This window comes from Opisthocomus hoazin, chromosome 1 (assembly GCF_030867145.1).
Source record: "Opisthocomus hoazin isolate bOpiHoa1 chromosome 1, bOpiHoa1.hap1, whole genome shotgun sequence".
In the NCBI taxonomy this organism is placed as follows: domain Eukaryota; kingdom Metazoa; phylum Chordata; class Aves; order Opisthocomiformes; family Opisthocomidae; genus Opisthocomus; species Opisthocomus hoazin.
Window position 1 is genome coordinate 104,388,318 of NC_134414.1, and position 24,582 is coordinate 104,412,899.

The window sequence follows — 24,582 nt, forward strand, 5'->3', positions numbered from 1 at the left end:
TATTAAAATTCTTCATCTATTTTCTTCAGCATTCAAGTCGAGCCAAAAAGCCCATGATAATATTTCTAGAACTTGTGAAGGCAGCGGGATAGAACTAACATATTCTCATGCCTGAACTCAAGTTTAACTACTTGAACTCAAATCACACATCTTCAAATCCCTAATGATTGAACTGATAGCATCAATTATCTAAAAGGCTGCATCCAATGAAACACGGCTTTTTGACATTTTCATGGTACATGATATTACAGTCACATTAGGAAAACACTGGTTCTGCAAGAAATATTGACACGCATGCAAGGAATGATTTGGAGTCCTGTGAGGTGGAGCATCCTGTCTTACATAATAAATAGAGAATACTTTCCACCACCATCTTTGCTCTGTTTTTTTTGCCCCCCCCCCCCCCCCCCCCCCTTTTTTTTTTCAGGCATGGTTTAATCTTATATCTGAAGTTAGTTAACAGTAGCATAAAATATCTCACAGCACTCTCCTTTAAAACAAAATATATCTGGGAAAGAGATCACTAGTAAGACACACATGGTAACATTGTAGTCTATCACGGTATTTCATCTTTCATAGAAAAATGCTCAAGAGCATTATTTTTCTTAATGTGCTGTAGGCTAAAAATGAAGCCTCAAGGGTTTCTGTTGCTGCTCTTGTTGCCAGAGCAACAAAGCAATACTCACCTGAATATCTGCCAGCCTAAGTATCAATTTACAAGCTGAGATGAAGTTTGTGCTGCTAGCAGATGTCACTAACAGCACTTTCACTATAAGCTAAATTTTAGTGGCAAGGGATGCACGAAAACTCAAGAATATATTACTATTTCATTTGTGCTACTTGATTATTGCTCATATAATTCAAGTGTTTCTATTAAAATGTCTTGACCAATGACATTCAAAGTGAAAGGGTAAAACTGAAAGGCTTTTATAGGAAATCTAGCACACTAAAAAGACTTTGTTAAGCAACTCAGAAAAAATAGTCGCTTGTCATTAGAAAGCATACTAGGAACCATTCCCAAGAAATTCCTTCCTAAAACTCTTTGTGGTAAGGAGATAGGAAGGGGTGGGAAGAGAGAAGCAGCTAGGATGCATTTTAAGAGCATATGAGTGTTATTAATTTCTGAATTGAAAAAGGGCTCATTGTTTACCGCTGCATCAATCCAAACACTCACACTGTGTTTCTGTCTGAAACAGGTGACAGAAGCATTATTTATATTACTATACTGCAAAAGAAGGAATACAACTTTGAAATTATTTGTTATGTGTCAAACCAAACCCAGGAGGATGATACGGAACCGAAGCACAGAACTAGAAACATCACCCTCTTTCTTTTCTCAGCAAAGTCTATTGCTTTAAGAAAAACTCAAGGGAATTTCTTGTTATAATATGTACTAAAAATTCTAATTATAAGACATTGAGAGAGATGTATGGAAAACAGAACAGGGAGAAAACACCTAAGCTCTATAGTTTCTTATATTCCATATAATTAATCATTTTTCTCTCCTTAAAAACTAAGAGGCAGACGAAGAAAGAAGCAAACGCAGAATTTCCTCCTATTTCCAACTCCTAATTCCAAGAGAAATAATTTTCAGACGTTGGATCACAACACCAATTATTTCACTCTATTCAGCCAAGCAATCTGAAAGTGCAAGAATTAAAAGCAAAAACCACAGGCACTTCCAGTTATGAAGTGAAATACGCAAGTTAGTTTAAAAAAACCCCAGCGCTTTATTTTCACACACATTATGTGCACCTCTGTAAAAGCACCATTCCTCAAAAAAAGAAATCTCTGCTTATTCCATGCAGAGTCGGCTGCAGAGGCAGTGTGAATCAGAAAGCTATATGAAGGATCATAGGCAGAAAATTTTATAGGGAAGGGATTGGGAGATTCTGATCTAAGCTTCCTTTTTTTTTCCCCTCCTTTTTTCCCCACACAGATATGCAAACCGCTCCGCTATCGAAATACAAAGGATTTTCTTTTTTCCTTTGTTTTTGAAAAAAACCAAACAAACAAACCCAGATAACTAATGGTTATTGCCGGACTCCTCAACCTTGCATTGTTTATCTTTCAAATCCACTACCCCAGTGTTATAGAAAAGCAATGGAGGTTCTGCAATGCTCACTGACTAGATACAAGAAAAATTGTCCTATCTGCAAAGAAAATACCATATTCTGACCTCAGCATTAAGATCTATGCTTGCACAATGGAAGTCTGGTCAAATGTATCCTTCCCTGTTCTCTCCCACTATTGTCTTACCACATGTTTGTTTTCAGACGATCAGTACACACGCTTTTCATTTGATTGACACACTGGTGAAGCTAAACTAAACACGTCAAACGGCTGTTGAAGTTGAAAAACAAGCCAGCATTAAGACTTTCACTTCACAGTCTGTGCATGAAGACAGACACTTTTTTCTTGAACTTCTAGGTTGCCAAGCTCAGCCAAAAAAAAGGGTTGTTTTTCTCATTTTGTTGTTTCCTTTCTGTTACAGGCTTACTAGGAATACCAAAAGAGATGGCAGAACACGGACCTTAGCTTTATCATGTCCCTACATATGCAGACCAGCCTTTTCTAAATATCAGACATCCTCAACTCAGAAAAAATACAACAAACCACACGAAACCCAACACTAGGGGGAAAACTAAAAGGGTTTTTTTGTGCACCAGAGTCACAAGTCATGAAGTATTAATTTTTATAAAATCCACTACTTCGATGCCAAGGAATGTGCATGTGGTTGTATGGAGCATCTTGTGCTTCAAGACCAGTTCTAAGCCACACGCTTACCAGTGGTAGCATCCTTGTAAATTAAGAGAGGTAGTCTTGTTTTACACTAAGGCTGAACAAGTATGTTTCCTGGTTTTCACCTCCTCAAATATTTTGTAGTAACACTCAGGAAGGGTGACCCTCTCAATTGGCAGCAGTGATTTTGAGGAAAAAAACCCACTAACCAACTTTTCTTCTTGACCTCACTTGCTTTTCTCTGCTGCTTAACTCTGACCTTTCTCCCTCCCCCACACCATAAGCACAGTTTCAAAATGAATCAATGTAAACAGAAAGCAGTATTCATTTAATGCAATTAATAAGAAAGCTTATTAAGTTTTTTTCTCTTTTTCTACAGTCAAGGCTTGGTTAGTTAGAAAATGCTGACAGCTCCTTTTTTGTGAAAGAGGGATGGACAATTTTGTTCAGACAGTGGAAGAACACCATGGTGTTTTTTTTTCTCTTTTTCTTTTTTTTTAAAAGAAGGTACTATTGAGAGCATAAAGGCTCATGGTACTGCAGTAGTAAATCCAGTACTGTAGCACTTAAGAGGTGGTTAACAGTGCTTTGGTTCAGAACCAGTGTTAGAAAATAAAGCTTAAAAAGTTATGATGCAGGCTATTTGGCAGGATTTCAACAGCAATTTGTAATGAACATAGAAAGGACTGAGGCATTGGCTTCTTCCCCTTGGCAAAGCACTTTGCTCTTCATTCTAAGTCCCAGGTTTCATGATCAAGTTTCTCATTTCCATCGATGACGCACTAAGGAGGATTCGTCATTCACCACGTCGTTGTCGGTGTAGCGATGCTGACACCGTGGTGGAATAAGCAGCAGGATGATCAGTACAAGGAGGATAATTCCACACAGGCTCATGAGAGCATAGGATGCAATCCACAACACTGGTTCATGGAAAGAAACGCTAGAAACACAGTTGCTTGCAACATCTGCTGTTGTGAAAGGGCCTTCAATCTCAGATACTGGAGAACCATCAACTTCTGAGAAATTACAGAAAGAAAAACATTAAGTCTATAGACAGCATTTAAAAGCAAGTAAGAAAAGATCTAGCTTAAATACCTATATATCCCTTTTCCTCCATTATCATACATCTCAGCACGCTCATGTTTTATTGCATTTCTCATTGCAATAAAAATACTAGTATTCCATGTTTACTAAAAGGGAACCTGAAGCATAAAGAGACCATGATACTCCCACATCTACACAGGCTGTCAACAAGAGATCAGACATGTACATCAGGTTTCTTACAGCCCAAATTAAAGCCCAGGCCACTGGGCCTGTTCTCTCTGGACTAACCTTTCAGAAATGTCAATTTAACAAAGCTTAAAAACCCTACACCACCTACACTGGAGTAGGTCAGGGCCTGGGCAGTTTTTTGTTTGTTTCTGGCATTTGCAATAACTGGAAGAGTACCTCAGCTGATTCTTATATCTTCTGTGTTTGCTATCTTCCAGGGTCTTAGGGAGCCATGCAGGATCATTAGCTTCACAGATACCTTAAAAGACTGTATCTTAAACACAAGGTGCAGGGTGGAAAGCAGCACTGATACTCTTGTGAGTGGAGGTGAAAATTCAGAATGAAGAGGAGGCGAGGCAGGAGAGTTGGGTGACAGCTGTACAGAAAAGGGGAATGGTGGAGAGGAAGGTCAATGTCAGGAGTGAGAAGATGGGACATGAAGGAGCAGTGCTGTTGGGCAGGGAGGGAGAAGCTAACCAAGCAGCTTGAAAAATGGAGATGACAAAGCTAAGGCAAGAAGCATGAAGGGGTTCTTTGGCAGCTCTGTTTTCGAACAGCCATCCGTGTCGGTAACATCACAGACTGTGTGACTTCTTTCATTACCATCACAAACCCCTACTTGTTAAACCAGTATTTGCTAAAAAAGGGTTATGCTGCCCATGGTTGTCACAGTAACCGTGGCAAGCGCAGCAAAGTTCCCCTGAGTTGTGGACAGGGCTACGCATATTGTAAAGGGAGAGCAAGTGAGTTGCCTAGGGCAACAAAATACTCAGAGCATTTCACATCTGCAGGTGCGTGGCCGGGGAAGGATGGATACCTTTTAGCTTGCTTGGGGCAACTAGGAGCCTGCAGTTTGTGCTGTCTGTGCATTTTAACAAGTCTTCCAAACAGTTGTAATTCGCTTCTCTAGTCTGATACTTCAAAAGACGTTTGTGTATTTTTTTATAAAGGCCTCAGTTTTAACCTTTCTGCTTAATTTCTTGTTCATTTTATACACAGACATACTCTTGCCAGATTGTAAGTGATCCTGCCTCCTGAAAACAGTATCTCTTATTTACACATAACTTAGACATGACTCCTGAAAGCATGTTTAAAGAGATCAGTGTAAAATACCCTTTGGAAGGAAGAGGGGAGCCTGAGATTTGGAAAGGCAGGAAGGTGGCCTTTAAGGTTCTTTGTGGAGAAACAAATTCAGAATAGGTGGGCTGCTTTACCTGGAATTTATTGGGAGAGATTTTAGTTGGTATTCAGTCCCTGGCCTCCCAACGTCTCATATTATTTTAAGGTTTAAGTCTCATTAGACTCAATTCAACTTAATCACAGGTTGCTGCTGAAAAAGACAGTCCTGCTCACCCCCACTCCTGTCCCTTGCTGCCTCTTTTGTATTGGTGCTAGTGACTGGTAGTCTGCAAGGAGGGTCAGGGCAACTCTCAGATTTTATGGAGAACCAACCTGTCATAATAAACAAAATGCCCAAACGAGGAATTTTCTGTAGGATCACTCAACTGAACCAACCTCTTCTCCAGCTGCAGGTGTAGGAAGACTCCTTCAGCATCAATACGGTTTTAGAGTGGACTGGGTGAAACCCGAGGCTGCGCCCACAAGCACCCTAACACTGGTGAATACCAAACGCATACTCTTTCAGCTCATTGAATGGTAATAAACTGGCCCGTGCACTCTATATTGTCAGCACGTGTTTGCCAAGACACTGCTGTTACATAGATATGGTAAGGGAGCTGCACAGTAGTGGACAGACTTGTAAAAGACTACCTAGAAGGCCTCTGGTAGTAATCAGTTTTGGTCGGAGTCCCAGTATTGCACTTTGTCTACCATGTAATTGTTTCTGCTGGATATCTCACCCCTTCACAGCATTTCATCTGCCTCTTTGAAGTCCTGCAGCAAAACCAAACTAAATCACATGTAATATTAATGTGAAATGCAAGGCATAAGTATTACTACTTAGGAATTTAGTATTTTGAAGCAGTGGGGGGAAAAAAAAGGCAGCACAATTTTCCACATTGGAGATAGCTTTGAAAAAAACAGTCCCTAATTACTCATTATTTGGCTTGACTACAACAATTACTCCTATTAAAAAAGGCAATACAAAACTGTTGCCATAGTGGCTGACATTTTAAATTACATTTTGAGAATTCTTGATAGCAGCACAGCCTCTGCTTTCTTCCCTCCAAAAAGAAAAGTTTTCCCTCTCCCTCTTCCACCCCCAGAGAAACTGAGGGGAAATCAAAAGAGAGAAAATTTGCCTGAACTGTTCAAACAAGACCTTAACATAAACTAACAGTCACATACACTTAGCATATTACATATTAGCCGAATTAGAATATTTTGGCATATATTTTTTAGAACATTTTCTGTTAGCTACCTACAATGAATTCTTGACCTTGAATAAATTTTCTTCATTATTGATTACAGGACAAAAAAGGCACCTCTGGAAAAATGCTATTTTATAACATTTGTGTAGAACTCACTCACTCACTCACCATCTTGGGTGGTTTGGAGAAGAAGCAAACCTGAAGGTAGATCAAATTTATCATAAAATTGTAAAGGGCTGCTTGGAAAGGGTCCCTGGAAGTCACCTAGTCCAGTCTCAGAGCAGGACTGTCACCAGCAATAGATCAGGTCAGCTGCAGCTTTATTCAGCCAGGTCTTGTAAAGCACTGAGGATGGAGACCTCATGATCCCTCTGGGCATCCTGTTTCAGTGCTGTACCACCCTCCTGGTGAAGAAGAAATTCCTCATGTCCAACTCGAACCTTCGTGAATGTAACTGGTGGATATTGCCCTTGTTACGTAGTTTCACTTGCACTCACCCTTGGCTTACATTCAACTTTGGGCCCGCTATAATCCCCAGGTCTTTTTCCGCAGGGCTGCTATTCAGACAGTCCCTTCCCAGACTGTACCCATGCGTGGTGGTTTTCTGCTCGAGGTGCAGAACTTTGCACTTCTGTTCACTAAAACTCCTGAGGTTTCTGCTGCCCAGTCCTCCACGTTACCAAGGTCCTTCTGGACTGAAGCCCTGCTATTCATCATGCTGTCCATTCTCTTGAACTTAGTGCCCACAAATTCAGGTACATTCTGTCTCATCACAGTTTAGTTTAGAAGTCATTTATCACTACAGTGCTTGGTGCATTTCTTCCCTAAAAAACACCCAAGTCTTGCTCCTACGATCCTCTCACTTACTACAAAAACACCAGGGGTCTAATTCTGCTTGATGCTGAGGCACCATCAGGTTGCTTCACTAATACTAACTAGCTGATCTGAACATCTTGTCTCAGGAAGGGACCTGATCCAAAACCTGTCTTAGTCATCCTGTAAACAGGAGGTTATCCCTGAAATTATGAACAGGCAACTTTAAACAACTTGAAATCAGTAACAGGCAGAATAAGTCTTCAAGGGTTTCACATATCGAGGAAGAGGCAAGTTTCTTTTCCTGCTGCAATGGAATAGCTTTCTGCAGCCATCTAGCTAACTCTCCTCACTCTTGGTACATCCTGGAGAATGAGAGTAGTGCCAGGACTACTGCAGGATAAGCCAGTTCTCATCTCTAGCCAAGTCTCAACAGAAACTTGGGAGTTCAATAAAGTTAAGGCTTTTAGTCCTCATTTTTGTATTCAGCACACACTCATTTAACATCTTAAAAACATGGGCTTAGCATTCACCCTCTATTGTAAACAAGAAAGCACAGGTCATTGCAAAGCCACACCAAATGGTCTTTTATATTTCTCTATTTCTGAAGATTTATGCCACCAGTAATTCAATTTAATTTATGCCTACAAACAGACTAAAAAGCTCCAAATAAATTACATTAGTATAGTTGCTATGGAGGACACGGCTAGCCTCCACAGGAAGCCAGTTAGGCAGCTTAATCCCTCACACTGCAGTGACTGCAGTTGTGGTTTTCTGATGAAAGTAATGTTAAATATGGAAACCACAAGCTGCGAAGAAGTGAATTCAGACTAACTGACACATCCAGCAAAATGTCATCTGCCCCTTGTAAGTGGAGTCTGACAAATCAGTATATCTGGTCTCAGTCAGTGGTTTGTGTCATCTGATTTCTCAAGAAGCTAAGTTCCCACAATGCTAGGTTAGACATATGCATGAAACATGGACAAAGAAACAAGGAGGAAACGCCTTCTAGCACCAGCGGGTATCATCATGTGTCCAAGCTCATGTAAATTCAGATTTCATTTCTATTCAGCAAGCTCAGTTGTTCCTCTCTAGATGAGGTTGGCAGAACTACATGAAGTGGCCAAACTCACTACTTCTATGCAGCAATATTAACATTCAGGTGTTATTATGGTTTCCTGATTCTTATTCTCAACAAAGATGTGCTGTCAAAGCAGTTCTTATGAGCACCAGCTGGCTTGTGTCCCCTGCTGACCACATGCCGGTCAGTATGTTCTGTCAAAATGCCCCCTTCCCTTCTCCATTCATGGCTGCAGCGCGGCAGGGACAGGAGGCAGCACTATGCTTGCTAAAATAGCAGTCAGGGAATGAAAGGCAGGAAAACCTGGTCTTCAGTATTTGTGTAGTTACACTTTCCTTCCAGACACATTCAAAACGTGTCTTTCATCACTGCGTGGTACCTCATAGAGGTCTTCATTAAGCAACCCACATCAATATCCAGATTTTCTTTCTAGCAAGCTCAAAGATGACAATTTTGAATCCATTAACAATGGAGAGATTAAAAAAAAAAAAAGGGCTTTTAAAATGCCCTGGGGCTACAACTCAGCTAGCGAGTATCTCTCTTTTTTCCCCTCAATTACCTGGTTGCATTAAGCACTCAAGTACTTACTGCCCTTACCCTCTCTAACATAAATACTGAGGATTAAAGAAGCACTGTCAGTGCTAGGCCTTTTCTCATGCAAATCTCAGATGCTACTATGTTTTTCCAGGGCACAGACCACTTCTGTTTGGGACAGAGACTTACATATGGGCACACGACTTTTCCCTCCTCTCTCACTTCTATGTTCTTATGGTGCCAAAGCAATGCCTCAATAACAAGGGGCGGAAACGCCAAAACTTTTGTTTTTAGCTACCCTTGGTATGATAAGAGAAATCATGAAAAGGGAGGAAGGTTAACCAGCACTGTAAAAACAGTCAAAAGTTATGAGCTTTTTCACATTTTTTCAGCAGCTAATAAAAAAATTCATGGCTTTCTGCTTACACTGAGAAAACTATCTGTTTAGAACAACACAAACACCACAAGTCTTAAATTAAGTCCCACTTTCATCTTAGCTCTATGACTATTTCTGAGAGACTGAAAAGGCACATTTTACATTAAGAGAAAAGCATGAGTAAGGTACTTCACTGCACATTGAAAAAGTTAGCTGAAGAGTGCATTTATCTGCAAATTAGAACAGGAACTACAGAAAAATGAAGCTGCGTTAAAAACCAGGATAAGTCTCATGTAACTGTTGGGCAAACCACACACAGACAGCTGTCTCAGAAAGAAGACCTCTCAGAGGGAAGAACACAGCTAAGATACCCATAGCTGAGGCTGTTTTACTTCATGCCAAGACTGTTGTGTGCAATACAGCTTTTTTTTTTTTCCCTCTTGACATCTGAATACCTTGGGATTGCTCAAAAATATACCCTTCACACTTCATGAGTAACCACTCGTTTCCCCATCAGATAAGTGGCAGAGGTGTTTCTTTAAGAGCAGCAGGTGTTTCCTCACTCACCAGGTCCTAAACAACATTTCTCTTACCTGCACACGGACTCACTGCAAAGCCCACTCTCCTCTGGGCTCTGTCAAATATTACATAGAAGCCTTCCATGACTGTAGCACCAATAACTAGGGCATTTGTGGAGGAAGAGATGCCAAATCGGTAGCACTGTAAATTCTCTCCTATTCCAAGGATAGGTTGAATATAAAGCTATTAAAAAAAAAAAAATCCAGACGTAAGAAGCAGCACACCCACAGTACTTGTAAGTTCAGACCTTTTGATTTTTATTTCCAAGCAGTCAAACACCACTGGAAATAGAGAATGAATAGGGGCAAACAGATTTCTGTATATGATGTAAAACTGATCAAAGCTTACATGCAGTTAAGGGGTAAAGCTCTTGGATTCAAAGCTCAAATTTGAACACAGTCGGTCACTATGTGAAGGTCAACAGCAAATGCACAAGAGCCACTTTTTGCTGTATTTTCCATAAGGGAAGGACAGCTCAGTAAGAACCTGGGATATGAGCTTAAATCAGAAAATAATTTTATTATTTAAAAAAATTATCAGGATGGAACGGATTCAGAGAGCATTCAGTGTCAGCTTCAAGGCTCCAGATTCACAAATTCAAGTCACATTTTACCCCTTGTCTCCTCAGGGAAGATGAAAGATTGCCAAGCTACATGATCAATACAGAAAAATCTTATCACAAGGCCTTACTATATTTCACGTTAAAATGTATTTAAAAGGTTCACGCTCCCCTTTGCTTCTGACCATCCCCTAAGATAAAAGACTGTATTAGCAATGTTAGAGGATACTAGCCTGTATTGCAACCTATGCTGGGGGCAGGAGGTAGGGAGCCAGAGAAGAAAAATAAAAATTGGCACGTTAGCTGGGATGGAATATTAATGAAAGATAAACAAACCAAGTTACAGAAACTGGTGAAGAGATCACAGAGGTTCATTGCCAAGACTGTCATGTTCAAGAGAAGTGCTCCAGCTCAGAATGCCACAAAAAACAAATCAATTTGCTTCCCAAAACGAGAAGATCAAAATGAGCAGAGACATTTTGTACTGACATCTAATGTGGCTAAAGCTCATGAAAGCAAAACAAAAACTTGCCGATTTTTTGTGACAATTTGAAAAAATCATTCCCAACTACATGGACTGCACTCAGAGGGAAACTGTGTTTTCTTTTTTGGTTTGAGGTTTGACAAATCTGTGAACTTCCCTATTTAAAATTTGATTTTTAAAATTTAATTTAAAAATAATTCCCTTGCATGAAATAAGCCTGTTTTCTATTACTACTAAAAATGGCTTGTATTTTTTAAGAGCATGTGCTTTATAATAGTAAAAATAAGTGCATAAGTGAATAAACAAAGAAAGTTGAGACCTGTGGTAGGACAGAGATCCGAAATGACCTACTGGAGTTTTCATCCCTCAGGTAAATGGAGAGTTTGGGAAATAAGGACCAGGGTCTTTCAGTTCTATCCCAGCATGCAAGCTGTGAACCAGTCCAGAAACCAGAAGAGAATTCTTGTACCTATAAAAAAAAAAAAAGAGGTGATACATACAGATTGCATATATTTTGATAGATGTTTGTAAATGTTCGCTACCATTATTTCATACCTCTTCCATTCCCATGGAGAAATTCAGGCATGAACACAAGCCTGAGAAAGAGCTTTCTCTTTAGGATCAAAGCAAAAACCAAATGCACAAATTGATGCGCATCATAATCCATTATGACTTGGAAGAAGAGGGAAAAGGCAAGAGCAAAGTTAGCTCTCCTTTCCCTCCTTATTTGTGTCTCCTTACTTCTACTTCTGCAGAACATGTATGACCTCCCTGAGCAATCAGTACCACAAACAGGCAAAGCATCAACGGGCTTTTACTATGTATCTCCTTCTCCTCTAAACAGCTCTGACCAAGTGCCAACATTTTGAAGCAGCAGGCATTTTTTAAAAACACGAAATAAAATACAAACCACATGAGTATTTAATGGAATCATCTCCCTTCCTCACATACCTACAGCTTCTTACTCATCTAGGGTTTTGAAGCCAAGGGTTAAGCCAAAATCCCTTGGCACCTAAGGGAACTGAGGTCTGCTCCAGTCAACAAAAAGAAACATGTCCCTCTGTCTCTGCTGCTGTCCTGCCACTCACTACCAATGTAACTTGACATGCTTCTGAAATAAGGTTGATAAACTGTGCTTTTTAATATATCCATGGCACTAACAAGATGAAAAGTAAACTCCTACAGAGGTTCTTTGCCTAAAAGACAAACATCTTGTCTAACGTTCATACTCCCTGAAGCACAGGAAGCTGATCTGCTGCCAGATCAGAGGGAAACCCTTCCTTATTTGAGGGCATTACTTTGTGCTGGTTCTTATTCTCATGTGAAGCACCATCCAAGGCAGCAGCTTGGTCTGATGTTCCACAGCCAAAGCTTCCCATTTGGGTGAAGAAGAAAGATGGAATCCAGCCTCTCCACTCTCCTCATTTGTATTTATGTATGATATTGATTTTTTTGTAAACAACAGCTCATACCTTAGTTATATGGCATTTTACAGGTGACAAGTATTCAAGCACACTCACATACCTGCCAATGAAATATTTGTTAGGGCTGCACAGTGTTAGGGGCTCAGTACTTGCAGGTGCTCATCTCTGTTCTTGGGCCAACAAGCGTACACTCATGTAAACCAACAATGAGAGCTACCGTCACAAACAGACTGCTTTTACACTTAACTCTCAATGCACGGGACACAGTGCTCTGCCTCTCACAGCCATGTCCCAGGCCAGACCTGCTAAAAAACATAGTTCTCCTCTCTTCCCATCTTCTCTTGGAAAACAGAGCTTGTGATTTGAGAAAAACTGCAAGACAGCACCCAGACTGGACAGACCAAGTCTATGAAGTGCTCTATTTTAAGTGCCTACTTTCACTTCCCAGAACGACCGCTTATTACATTGCACTTCTTTGCCTTAATTCTGTATGCTGAAGAAATGCACTGGGGGGGATGTGGCTGTATCATACCTAAAAGGTTACTAAAACAAAGACTTTAGGTTTATTTGAGCCTTCCTTTCTCCAACTTAGTAACGTAGCATTACGTCAATGCTGTGAGTAGACACGCTGTTCTGACTTCAGCTCAGTGAGGTGTAGTAGCTGCCACCCCTCTGTGGCTCATCTCTGCCCATCTGCCAAAACCACCACCTTTCGGACCTGCCAACATCAAACTGCATCTATAGCTGCTCCCTAAAAGACTTTGATCCAAATAAGTAAGGTTTAAAAAACAACCTGCACCATTAAAGAGCATAAAGCTCACAGCCTTGTTTTTTTATGGAGCTGAATAAAGGAACGCTTCAGATGCAGTTATCCCAGTATACCTGAGGTGGCAATAACATCTTGCTGGGAAGCTCGTAAGGAGCAGCTAGGAGCAGGAACTTGTTAACCTGGTTCACCTGTGGTCAGAGAATTAGGTCTGAGGACAGCAGATGATTTTATGTTTCAGTGATACATAGCCTACCAGAAGCACAGAGCGCTAAGGGTACGGTTGTAATGCCATGGCACAACTTTCACTTTCCCGACATCGCTCCTACATGGCTGGAATCTGCTCCCTACATCTTGTAACTACTTTCTTATTTAACAGGCCATCTCCTTTGTTTAGAGCTGTGAAAGTAACTGTGGGTGTGTGTGGAGGGAAAATGGTACAGCAGCAAGGTCCTTGAGATTAAAAAGAGACCCTAAAAAAGAAGAGTTATTTATGCATTTTTAATAGGAAGAACAAAAACCATTAAGCAGTGAGTGGTTCCTCTCTAGTATCTTATCGATCAGTTGACTATTTACTTGTCATGTGGAAGGCCCTATTTCAAATGTCTTTCTGATCAACATCAGAGAGAAGTGTGATCCGCTGTGACCCACCTCACAGGAGGACGCCCTATCCACAAGGTGCCATTACAAGAGCTCTTAGGTAGGCTTCTTTCAATGCCCCTCCATCGACCGAAATTGTTCCAGTCAATACTTAAATGCTTTGCAAAGAGAAGAACCTTTCAACCAGGGAAGCTGAGATACATAAGATAACCGCTACATGTATTTCATATACTGGACATCTGCAGGTAGTAAAGAACGCTTCATGCCAAATCTCTGCCCTCAGTCAGGCAGGAAAAGGATCTCAATCTTGAATCATCAGCATATAGGCAAATACTCTCTCTTCTGGGCAGCCGGCCAATAGTCCAGTTACTGGATTTCCTGAGATTTGCAGTGACTATTGCTGCCTGACTGTGAATCCATGACAAAAATATTAAAATTATTCACATTGAAATAGCTGGGATTTATTCTTCATCTTTAACCTTCTTGGTGCTGTTCACTGTATTCAACCAAAATTTATGAACAGTTTTTATTAACCCGAAAATGCTGCTTCAGTTACTCTACACTTGGAGAAATCCACCATCCCCATGCCCAACTTCTAAATCTCACTCTATTTCCAAAGAAAGATGCTTTTAAACATAAATAATTCAATAATGAAGGTCAAAAGAAGCTTTATTGATATGAATAATCCTAATGAATGGCATCCATTCTATACAACAATAAGCATTATACTTCGAAAGGAACTGCTTGCAGTAGCAGGTTCTTCTACTTTATAAACACTCCTTTTTGTATGAAAGGACTGATTTTTGCACTCTTAATACTTCGAATCAGAGCAATGGGGATTATGTCCATGTTTCTGAAATGCTTAAAACAAAATATTCCATCTCTGCACTATTTCTGACGCATTTCCATACACGCACTTCTTGGCTGTACTTGGCCTCCCTTTTTCCCTCCTCGCTTTCCCTTTTCACCTCTTCCTTTCCATTTTCCGTTTCCATCACAGACTATCAGTCATTTCTCACTTATTAACAGTCGTAGAGCAGGAAAGGTTCTGCTTCCCTCAGGTTAAAACCCTATGACTTACGAGGTAGATGGCAAAGATGACACTCCTTTCAAAGATCATGTCATTTAATAAGGAATTTAACATTTTGAGCAGATTGAATGACATTAGCTTACCAGGGATGTGCGAGCTATTGCTTGCACAACAGCACTGAAGACTTTCTGGGGCAGACGGAGGAGCGTGGTCCCACTGTCTACTATCGCTTTATCGGCATTATACTAGGGAGGGGGGTGGAAAAAGGAGAGAAGTTACACACTGTAGTTAATGTAATGCAGTTTACACCGCTTTGTAACAATAACAAAGCTGTTCCTTTTTGGTAGCTGTCTTCCCAAACCTGCACATCATACTTGTCAGCAGCTTGTTCTAGTTGGTAGCTTGAATTCGAATGAAGTCTGACAGCAAAAGCAAGATACGGTCAGCCTAGACAGAAGAGCAAGTTCACCTGCACCACTCAAGAAATTACTGCCTGTCACCACAGCTGTTGCAAATGGCCAAACCACTGTAAAAAGAAGTAAAGCCCAGCCCCTCTCAGAGGCGCGAGCCAATCCACTTTACCTCCCATGTGCTTTGGGCAAAAGCACTCTCACGGTCAGTGCAGATGTTAAGCACGCTGATGTAACTTACATATATGACCAAGCTCTCGATGGAGGTCTCTGCTGTCATGAAACCAACTCACTCTAGTTTAAACACAATACAGCAGCCTACTTTTAATGACCGCCGTATCTAATTTAAGAATAGTCATGGAACATTAGGCCTCATTACATGTCATGTTCGGCACTGGCTGAAGAGTACAGATGTCAAATACCACACCATTCTCTCTCGACTGCTGAAAATCACTAAAACACAGACAAAAAACAAGTACAAAGAAACCTGAAATTTAAATCTTGCTGCCTCAAAATCCGCACTAAAAAACTAAGCAAATAGATGACCCACAGAGGTCCCTTCCAACCCCTAACATTCATTCTGTGATTCTGTGATTAGTAAAACCTCAACCCTCAGATTAAGAGATATCAGCAAAGTTCAGATACAGTGAACAAAGAATAAATATTTTAAAAGGTACATCTTTTTTCATGAACTCCTTAAAAATTACAATTAACTGTAAAAAGAAAAGGCACGTAGCAGTGGCAGCTGTTTGCATTAGCTACTTTTGTTACCAGCTTAGGCAGCAGGATCAATATAACTGAACACTGACATGTTTCTGGCATAATCATAAGACACAAAGAAACATACAGTATAAGCTTTCTAGAAAGAGGTCAAACAGCAAGCGAATTTAAAATACATTGGTTTAGATGTTATCAAGTTACATGGAGTATCTGTAGCGCAGTGACAAAAATAAAACCCACCAAAAAGTAAAAAAGTAAGCCCTAGTTATTTTCTTTTTGAAAGAAGAGCTGCTATAGGCTGCCAAGCAGTGCTGAAAGAAGAGGAAACAGGAAAGCATTTATTATACACTCAGAAATATTTCTAAAGAGTGGAGAGAAATATCAAGGCATCGTGGAGTTCATTTTAACAGATTTCTATCACAAACATGCAATCACCAGCATCCTGGAGAGCCACTCCTGTAAGTAGGAGACACCGCCAAGAGGGTCAATCACTAACAAGAAACCATGCAAAACCCCTGGAGAAGCAGGACGGCTTGGCCAGGGACTAAGAACCTGGACCTTCATGCTGTGTACAGTGTACTTGCAGCAGGCAGCAACTTCTTGCCTTCTCAGTCTTCACGGTTAATATTTAACAGTGCACCCTATGCACTGCTGGCAGCTCAGTGCTTCTCTCAGCCCTGGTCTGCCAGGCTCAAGGCCACAGCTGCAGCGTAACACTGGACAGGTTCCCAGCACTGAAGGGAGGGGACTACTTTTCCCTTGCAAGGAAAGGAGTAGTCTCTGGTGACGGTTACAAAAAAATGTTCTGCTTCCTAGAAAATAACTAAGAGGAGAGAGGGCAGATAGTCTTACACAGCAAATTATGCACCCTCTGCCAGCCCCTAACTAGCAAAACTTTAATCATACTAGCTCTGATTTACTGTTCTTGCCTTAAATTTTTATGGGAAGATCTCTTTTGATCAAGAAAGGAATGATGCTTCTGTAACAATGAGTAGCATACTACACTAATGCATACACTGTGAAAGCAAGCCCTGGCTCAGAAAAGAGCAACAATAACAGGAAACTTTGATAACACCAATAGACTTTTAAGTGAGCTGTTTTCTGGAAACAGCATGTATTAAACCGTCAGTACAAGGTCTCTTCAAAAACATGTTGACTGTTTTTTAAGGCGAGAAAGAAAAGCAAACACAAACATTTATGTTAGAGGACCAGCAGTTTTGCATTCCTAAATGTATAATAGAGAGAGGCATTTAAGTAGACCTTGTTTTGCTTATTAAGTTGAAAGATGATATGACTTATTTTAAATATTTTATATGCCAACATGATTTTCATATTTTGTACAGAATTATAATATTTATTCACATGTAAGATTTTTATAATGAATTTCACTTAATTTGTATAAACCATAAAAACTTCAGAATTTTCATGTCATAATGATTTCCAACTAAGAGAACAAGTGTAAGATAAAATTAAGGTGGCTAATGAAAACAGGGCATGAAAATTTTAGAACTAAAATAAAACCATGAATAGCAACAAGCACTGTAAGAAACAGAAGAAACACATGCATACACACATATCTTCCAGAACAAAATGAAACAGCTTTGGAATAAAAATTGCAAAACCACAGTCTCATTAGACTGATCCAGAGATAGCAGAACATTATTCCTAATAAAAACAGAAAACATATCCACCAGGAATAATAACTAGCAAGGCTGAAATGAGCAAAAGTGGATTACAAAAAATAAAATAAAAAAAGGGATGCATAGGATGAGATACGTAGGGAAGCGTCCCAGGATGACACCTGCCCACTGCCATCATGAATTATGTGCTTAGACATCTCCACAAGGATCAGCCCCAAATCTTCCCTTTTCTTTGTTTGACCAGAATTGTCTTAAAACCCCCCAGTTTGATTTTACTGTGCAACAGAAAACCTTAGACTGTAGTTGTTTAAAGACTGTTGTCTCCCTGAATCTTCAGTGTTTAGACATCTTTGTTACAACTGAAACTAGTCAAGAGGCTGAGCCCTTCCAGACCACAGCAGCCTTATTTTCAGTGGACTGTTCACAATTGTAGCTTAGTCTCTAATTTGTTGAAAATACTATCAATGACTTTAAAGTCCTCTTTGAAGCAATTTTAGCATCTTTGATGTACACACTGCATTTCACATGGCTTGTTTATTTCTTTTCAAAGTTACCACGAAGCCTTAATTCTCAAAGGAGACTGCAATACAAATCCGCTTGTGAAGACAAAGCTGATGAATGAAGTGTTTATTTTAACCAAATTTGAGTTTTTTATAGACAGAAACACATTACTGCAAATACCTCTCTGCAGTCCAATTCAAGGTTCTGTCCTCCAACTTCCAGTTTGAGAATTTCAACCTGGTAATACCACTCCTCTTTGATTGGTGTGTACCAAATATCACCATTGTAAAGACTTGGTTCAATTCCACCCAGAACCTGAGGGAAAAGGGAAAGGAATTCACAAGCTTCAAAATCTTGGGTGTTTAGTTTTGGGGGAAGTACAGAAAAAAGGGGAATATATAATTGTGATACACAGGGCATCAAAATTTTAATTTAGCACCATTTATAAGGATTTTACTGACAAGTTCTCTGTCAGAAATAAAGCAGTATGAAACATCTATACATTAAGCAGACCGTGCTTCAGTCAAACAGAACTCCCATATAGGGCCAGATTACCAGCATCTTCATCTACAAGCTCACACTGACTCTGTTATGAAAGCTTCACTGTTTAAAATCAAAACAGTATCTTCAGTGGTTTAATCTAGGCAATGTATAAAAATGGGACAGAATATTAAACGTGCACATCATAAATTCACTTTGTCAGATCGGAAAAGCCTTAATACTGCTTAACAAAATTTCATTTTTCTTACACCCATCCATAATGGAATATGACTATCCTGTCATTGCCATCACTATTAGCTTCCATCAAGACTTATGTTGAAGCTGACCGGCAGCATCCTAGACCATCAGATTTTGAACTGAACTAATATAAGCGAGTTCGTTCTTGGGCTTCCCCTATCTCAAGTGTGTTAACATTTACAGTATGTGAATTTACAGCAAAATAACTATTTGCGATCAATTCCTGTGCTGATATGCTTATTTCAGCATAGTTCAGGAAGAGCCATTCCAACTCTCAATTCCAGGCAAATAACGGCCAGTTTTTGGTCCCACTAAAACTGATGGGAAGACTTCCCAGAGTAAGAACAAGGTGAAGATCTGGTCTTCTGCCAAAAAAGGACAAGAGCCTTGATTCCTCTCCCCCTTTTCACATCAGGTAATAAAAAAAATACTGTAGCATTTTGGTGAGTTTGAACAATCTTAGTAGCTGAGTAAGGGACTATACAGTTCGAGAAGGGTAGCAGAATCTGCCCTGAAGAAAGATGATAGGTGGGGAAGTGCACCACAACATTTATTCTTTTTCTTTATTAAAAGTAAACTTGCAATGCAGAATTTTAGTCGATCTTCAGAGATACAAAAGAATGGAGAACAAAAATAAATAGACACTTCAGTTTTGCCTAAGTGCTTAACTTTTCCTTAAAAAAATATAAAACATTTCATACATTGAAACACCAGATTTGGAAGAAGTAGGATAATGACAGAAAAGAGGGAGAGAGATTAACAAAGATACATCTTCCCTCTCAGATTGACAGATACCCACAAGACTACCTCCGTTGGTACCACTTCCAGAAACAGGCAGTCCAGCGCCACACATCTGCAAGGAGAAAATGTTGGGGATCTTTGCCTGCCTCACGAGAGAATCAAAGAACGTCTCCACAGAACTTGAGGGCTAGAAGGTGTTGAAAAACAAAACAAAAAAGCCAAAAGAATTGCAGAAGTATTTATTAAAAAGTTTCTTTGCAGAAATGAGCAAATCATTCAAATGAGACCACTTTTCACAAGTAAATTGAATTTCTGACAACGAAGTGATGAAGATTCTAGACATAATAAGTCATTAAAAACCCAACATCTGTCATTTCTCTTTTTCTGTCATTTTTAAAAACATTTTTACTCTTGACCACTGTCACAGAAATCCCTAAAGCACAAGAGTGTTTTCCAGCTGCAGTTTTCAAACTCAAATACTAGTTTTAGTTTCAGGCAGAAACTTTCACCAATGCTTTCTGTTTGGAAAAGGCTTTGGGTTACCAGAACAGTCAAATGTAACTTGCTCTTCCCACCTTTCCACAGTTAAAAGGCAGAATTTTAAAGTGAAGATTTTAGTTTTAAAACACAATTCTAATGAACTTTGAATTCAATGGTCCTAATTTCCTCTTATTTCTTTTAAAGAACTTCATATCCAAGCACGCTCACTTCAACTGATTTCTAGCCAACAGGTTCTTTCCTACAGTGTATGTCATGCTTGCCTTTGCAGTTAGTGGAGCACCGCAGTTTCATTGTAATTCAGATTTCTGTGCAGGTACATCTCATGACAGGCAGAGGCCCTGGCTAGCCTTCGAGGTGCCAAGTGCTCTTAATACACAAAGCACGGAGCAGCCTCAGAAGCCAACAACACTTAAAGTCTTCGGAAGGAGTGAAAAATAAATGCCCTGAATGCACTATTTGCCCAAATCAGAGTTTGAGAAGCAGTTCTTCTCTGTCTGTCGACAGTGTATGACAGCAAGTACAGCAGAAGTCAATAGAACGATCACACAACTCTTGAATAAAGCATTTAATTCCATAGTCAGCAGGTAGTATTGAATCATTTGTTCTAATGGGATAGATCTCAGTCTGTGAATTTCTGAGACAGTTATGTGTAGGTTAAAAACTATGACTATGTAGTATTCCAATCATGTTTTCAGTTTTATATTATAAGGTTATAAATTTTAGAGTATAAATTTTAGGTTATAATTTGAACTTCTACCTGAATTTCCTACCTCCATAAGAACATAAGATGCTTGTTTATATGTTCATAAAAATGCTGTAGCTAATATTTGTTCTGAAATGACACATATATGCCCTCCACCTCAACTTTTACTCGATGAATGGAGAATGCTTTAGAATGAACTTGCCAAGTAGGTCCATCAGTCCACTGACAAGTCTGGAGGGAGGTCATCACAACCTTCATAAACGCCCTCTGTGCGCATACCAGAAGCCTTTACTCCCATCCTCTGGTACTGCAAACTCTGTAAAAACTTATTCATTCCAGAGTCTTCATCACCAGAAAAGCCTAAATCTTCATGAGGTACTATCACAACCCAGTTTATTTTTTCTGGAATTTAACAAAGGATCCATAGGAAAGAGTGGGTGGAAGGAAGGAGTCTAATGCTGATAGATCATGTGCCCTCTTTATTTTAATAGCCAGGGAAAGGGTGACTTACCTTGGCTAAGGCATCGTAGGCAAGACCAAGAATCCCGTGCCATTTAACCCCTGGTAAGAAGAAATTCTCTGATTCAAGAATGGTAGCAATGTTGATGGTGTAGCTGCCGTAGATTCCTTTTGGGATAGTAATGACATCTGTACCCAGCACTCCAGTCCAGCTTCCTTGACTGTACTTAACTGTGACATCAATCCCTTGAGATTTGTATGTACTTGACCTTTAAAAGGAAAAGGTACACTTATGCACGAGCTGTTCATTTACAATGCAAGACAACAGAATATATTCAATCTTAATTCCTCCCAGAGAGGAAAAAAGGTGAAGTCAGTAAAGTCAATCACATATACTCACAGAAGAAGGGGAATGGATTCTAAAAGCAGTAATACAAAAAAAATCTTAAGGCCCTGTTTTCATTCTGAAGCCATCCTTCCCAATGAGACTTTTTTTTTTTTTTTTTTTAAATTTTTTTTAATCTAAGGTATTATCCTATTGAGTGCTGTATGTCCCCAACTCAGACTGGTCCATCACTATAGGAGCAATACTCTTTAACTGGAGATGGAACGTATTAAGTGGCGCTAGGAAATGAAAAGCTTCTGAACTCATATCTAAAATTGAAATGCCAGGCTAACTGAATAGCTTTAGACTAATATCTCATTAATATTATTAAAAATCCATTTGGGGTAAATTGGAATATTATTGTGAGTATCAGCAGTAAGACACAGGTTTTCTAAATCTGCAGTTTGGTCTTTGTATCAGGAAGTAAGTAGATTTGGATATTATTAACAAATGATTCACTGACTTAGAGGAGGAAAGGAAGGAGTTCCTTCTAGACTAGGGCAGCAAAGGCAAAGGAGCAGTTAAGTACAGCAAGCAAAGAAAGGAAAAGAATCTTGTTTAGAAGGGTTAACAAAAACATGAGAAAAAACATCAACAGATTTTTATATTTTAAAATCCTGTAGCATAAACATAGTAATCATCTTCTACCCTCATCACTACTGAAGAGCTACGAAACTCCTAGATTCCTTACAACCTATTTTGGTCCCATTCCTTGGCATGCTGCTTCCCCTTCTGAAGAAGCAGATGACCATGCTCGGTTCATCCAAACAGACTTTTAGTTTGACAGCTTTTTTAGAAATAAGTTTAAAAAAACAAAAGCAAGCGTAAATTAATTTCGTAACACCACCTTTACATGTGTGTAAAACAATAGGAAGTGCAGGTGATTTATCAAGCACAGTCAGTTTTATCAAACCAGCTCTAATCTAACTGCTGCTCTGACAGAAACAGCCACATGAGGTGGCTTCACAGCCTCCTGTACCTGAACTGGCCATAGTGAATTCAGTGTGATTTTGCCTGTTATGGGGAACAACCTTCAGATGGCAATGCACACAACTCCCACCCATTCACTTTATCTTGTGGAACAATTTGGCCACATGGACCGTGCAACTGATCCTCTTCCTAGCTAAGGAAGGGCGGGGAGCAATAAGAGGCCAGGCTCTAACCCTAAGTAGTGCTTGACATTCCCAACACCTCACCCTTCAAGGATCTTCAGGGCCCAGTAGCTTGTAACACGCAAGACAGCAGAAATAAATGAGATAATAGGCTCCAGAGATTCCATTTCAAAATGCACAAATTCCAGAGATACTGCTACTTACCTGTGTCTGGTCACTGCTACTGCTGTTCTGCCTTTCTGCGTAATTCTGCATTTGTATGATGCTTAGACAAAGGGACATCTCTGCTCAGGCAGGCTCTTCAGAGCACTGCTGTGATACTGGCAGTACATTTTATAAATCAAAATAGAGTCTGAATAATCAGTGACATAAGAGGAACTAGGGGGGGCAGGAAAAGGAAGGGAAAATACAGGGTTCTTCATGTAAAAAAGTGTCTGACTGTGCAACAGAAGTGGAAACATTTGAAATCAGAGAGAAAAGTGAGTGCTGGGAGAATAAAGCAAAGCAAATCTGCAAATACAGACGCTGCATGACTAGCAGTTGCAGCAGCACATAGCTCTTCTTCTGTAAGCGTAACAGTCCGACGGATTGAGCTGTGGACCAGGATGCAGAAAGACTGGGCTCGTTTTCCAGCACAGCTGGTGAACTTCCCTGTGGAAAGGCAGGACAAGGCGACTCCTCACACTCTGTGCCTCAGCTTCCTCACCTGTAGAAATGGATGTGACGATACTCCTCTCATTTGTAAGGCGCACAAATGTCGTGTTGAAGAGCAGGCCTTCTTATTTCCTTCAAGGAGCAAAATACCCAGTGTGGGAAGGGACCTCACATGATCCTTGTGGCAGTAATTATACTCTGCTCTGCAAAACTACTTCCTGCTCCAGCTTCTTGACTGTATTCAGCCCATGTTTTTCCACCTCACTGATCCAAGGGAAGAAAATGTCTTTAGAGGTCAAAACTATAGGCTTGTTCCAATTCATGGGCTGAGTGTTTTAAGCAAACACACTGCACAAAAAATTCCAAACAAGCTGTCGTGGCTATGATAAGAAAATAAGAAATTCAACTTTTCTGGCAGGACAGAGGTTATCTCTGCCAGATGCGAGGAAAAAGGCCTCTTAGATAATGGTGCTGTAGTGCCACTACTCCCTTCTCCTTCTCCTTTCTCATTACTACTTTCTCACCACAGTAGCCAACAGAAACGTGGTCCTCAAACCTCAGCTCAGAAACCTAGCAATGGGTTTGTTTCCTCATGCAGAGTTACTCCTCATCACCAGCCTACAGCACTGAACAAAACATTGACAAAATATTGTACTCAACATGGTAACAGCAAATCCACTGCACAGAAAGCCCTGCTTAACACTGACCTCGCCAAACAAATGTGATATTGCTTCTTAATTCCAGGGTCTCCCAGTTCACTTGCCACTCTGCAACAAACCAGGACTTCAGATTTTCCTACTTACTGATTCCCTTTTTCCTAAGGACCAAATCAATGTCTCCATGAACAGCCATGGCAAAGAAGGGACAGAAAACAGCAACAGACCAAAAAATCTGAACAGGAGTTTTGACCCCTTCTCTAGTGAAGAGGGATGGCACAAGATAACTGATTCAGGGCCAATGACTTTAAGACAAAGCAAACGTGAAAACCCAACAACCAACTTAGCAGTCTAAAGACTATTCCATAACATAAATTATTGATTTTTAATGAAGCAGTCCCATCTAATTTGCAGGGATTCTGGAACAAGTTTATAATTTCCCTCAAACCATAAACTGTACAGTGTACACAACCAAACTCGCAGGATCATATTGCAAAGCAACAGCTTAGTTTTGCTTGCTGATATATACCTTATTGTATTACCTCAATTTATTGCCCATAATTTTTTTACCTCCTTATATCTTGGAATGATCAACTCTTGAGTGGTTTTCTCTGGAAACTTTTGATGGCGAAGCAGTAGTAGTCATACTGAAATAAGACTGAATGCTGTTGCTGAATACTGACAGTCCTGAAAGCCCTGAGTATGTCACTCTGTCATATACCACTACAGAACCATCACTGATAATTTAGTTTCAAGTGTAAAAATCCCTTTA

General features: G+C 39.9%; 1 protein-coding gene across 1 annotated transcript in view; it reads right to left on the bottom strand.

Moving 5' to 3' along the window:
• Positions 1 to 399: 399 nt before the first annotated feature.
• BACE2 (beta-secretase 2) overlaps positions 400 to 24,582 on the bottom strand; it is a 50,451-nt gene continuing 26,268 nt past the window's right edge. Inside the window, exons 3-9 of the mRNA XM_075431715.1 lie at positions 21,056 to 21,272; positions 19,399 to 19,527; positions 18,042 to 18,176; positions 14,734 to 14,835; positions 11,090 to 11,239; positions 9,742 to 9,910; positions 400 to 3,758 (exon numbers count right to left, since the gene is read on the bottom strand). Of these exons, the coding sequence (XP_075287830.1) occupies positions 3,505 to 3,758; positions 9,742 to 9,910; positions 11,090 to 11,239; positions 14,734 to 14,835; positions 18,042 to 18,176; positions 19,399 to 19,527; positions 21,056 to 21,272 (1,156 nt within the window). The 3' untranslated portion in view covers positions 400 to 3,504. The remainder of the gene's footprint in view (positions 3,759 to 9,741; positions 9,911 to 11,089; positions 11,240 to 14,733; positions 14,836 to 18,041; positions 18,177 to 19,398; positions 19,528 to 21,055; positions 21,273 to 24,582) is intronic.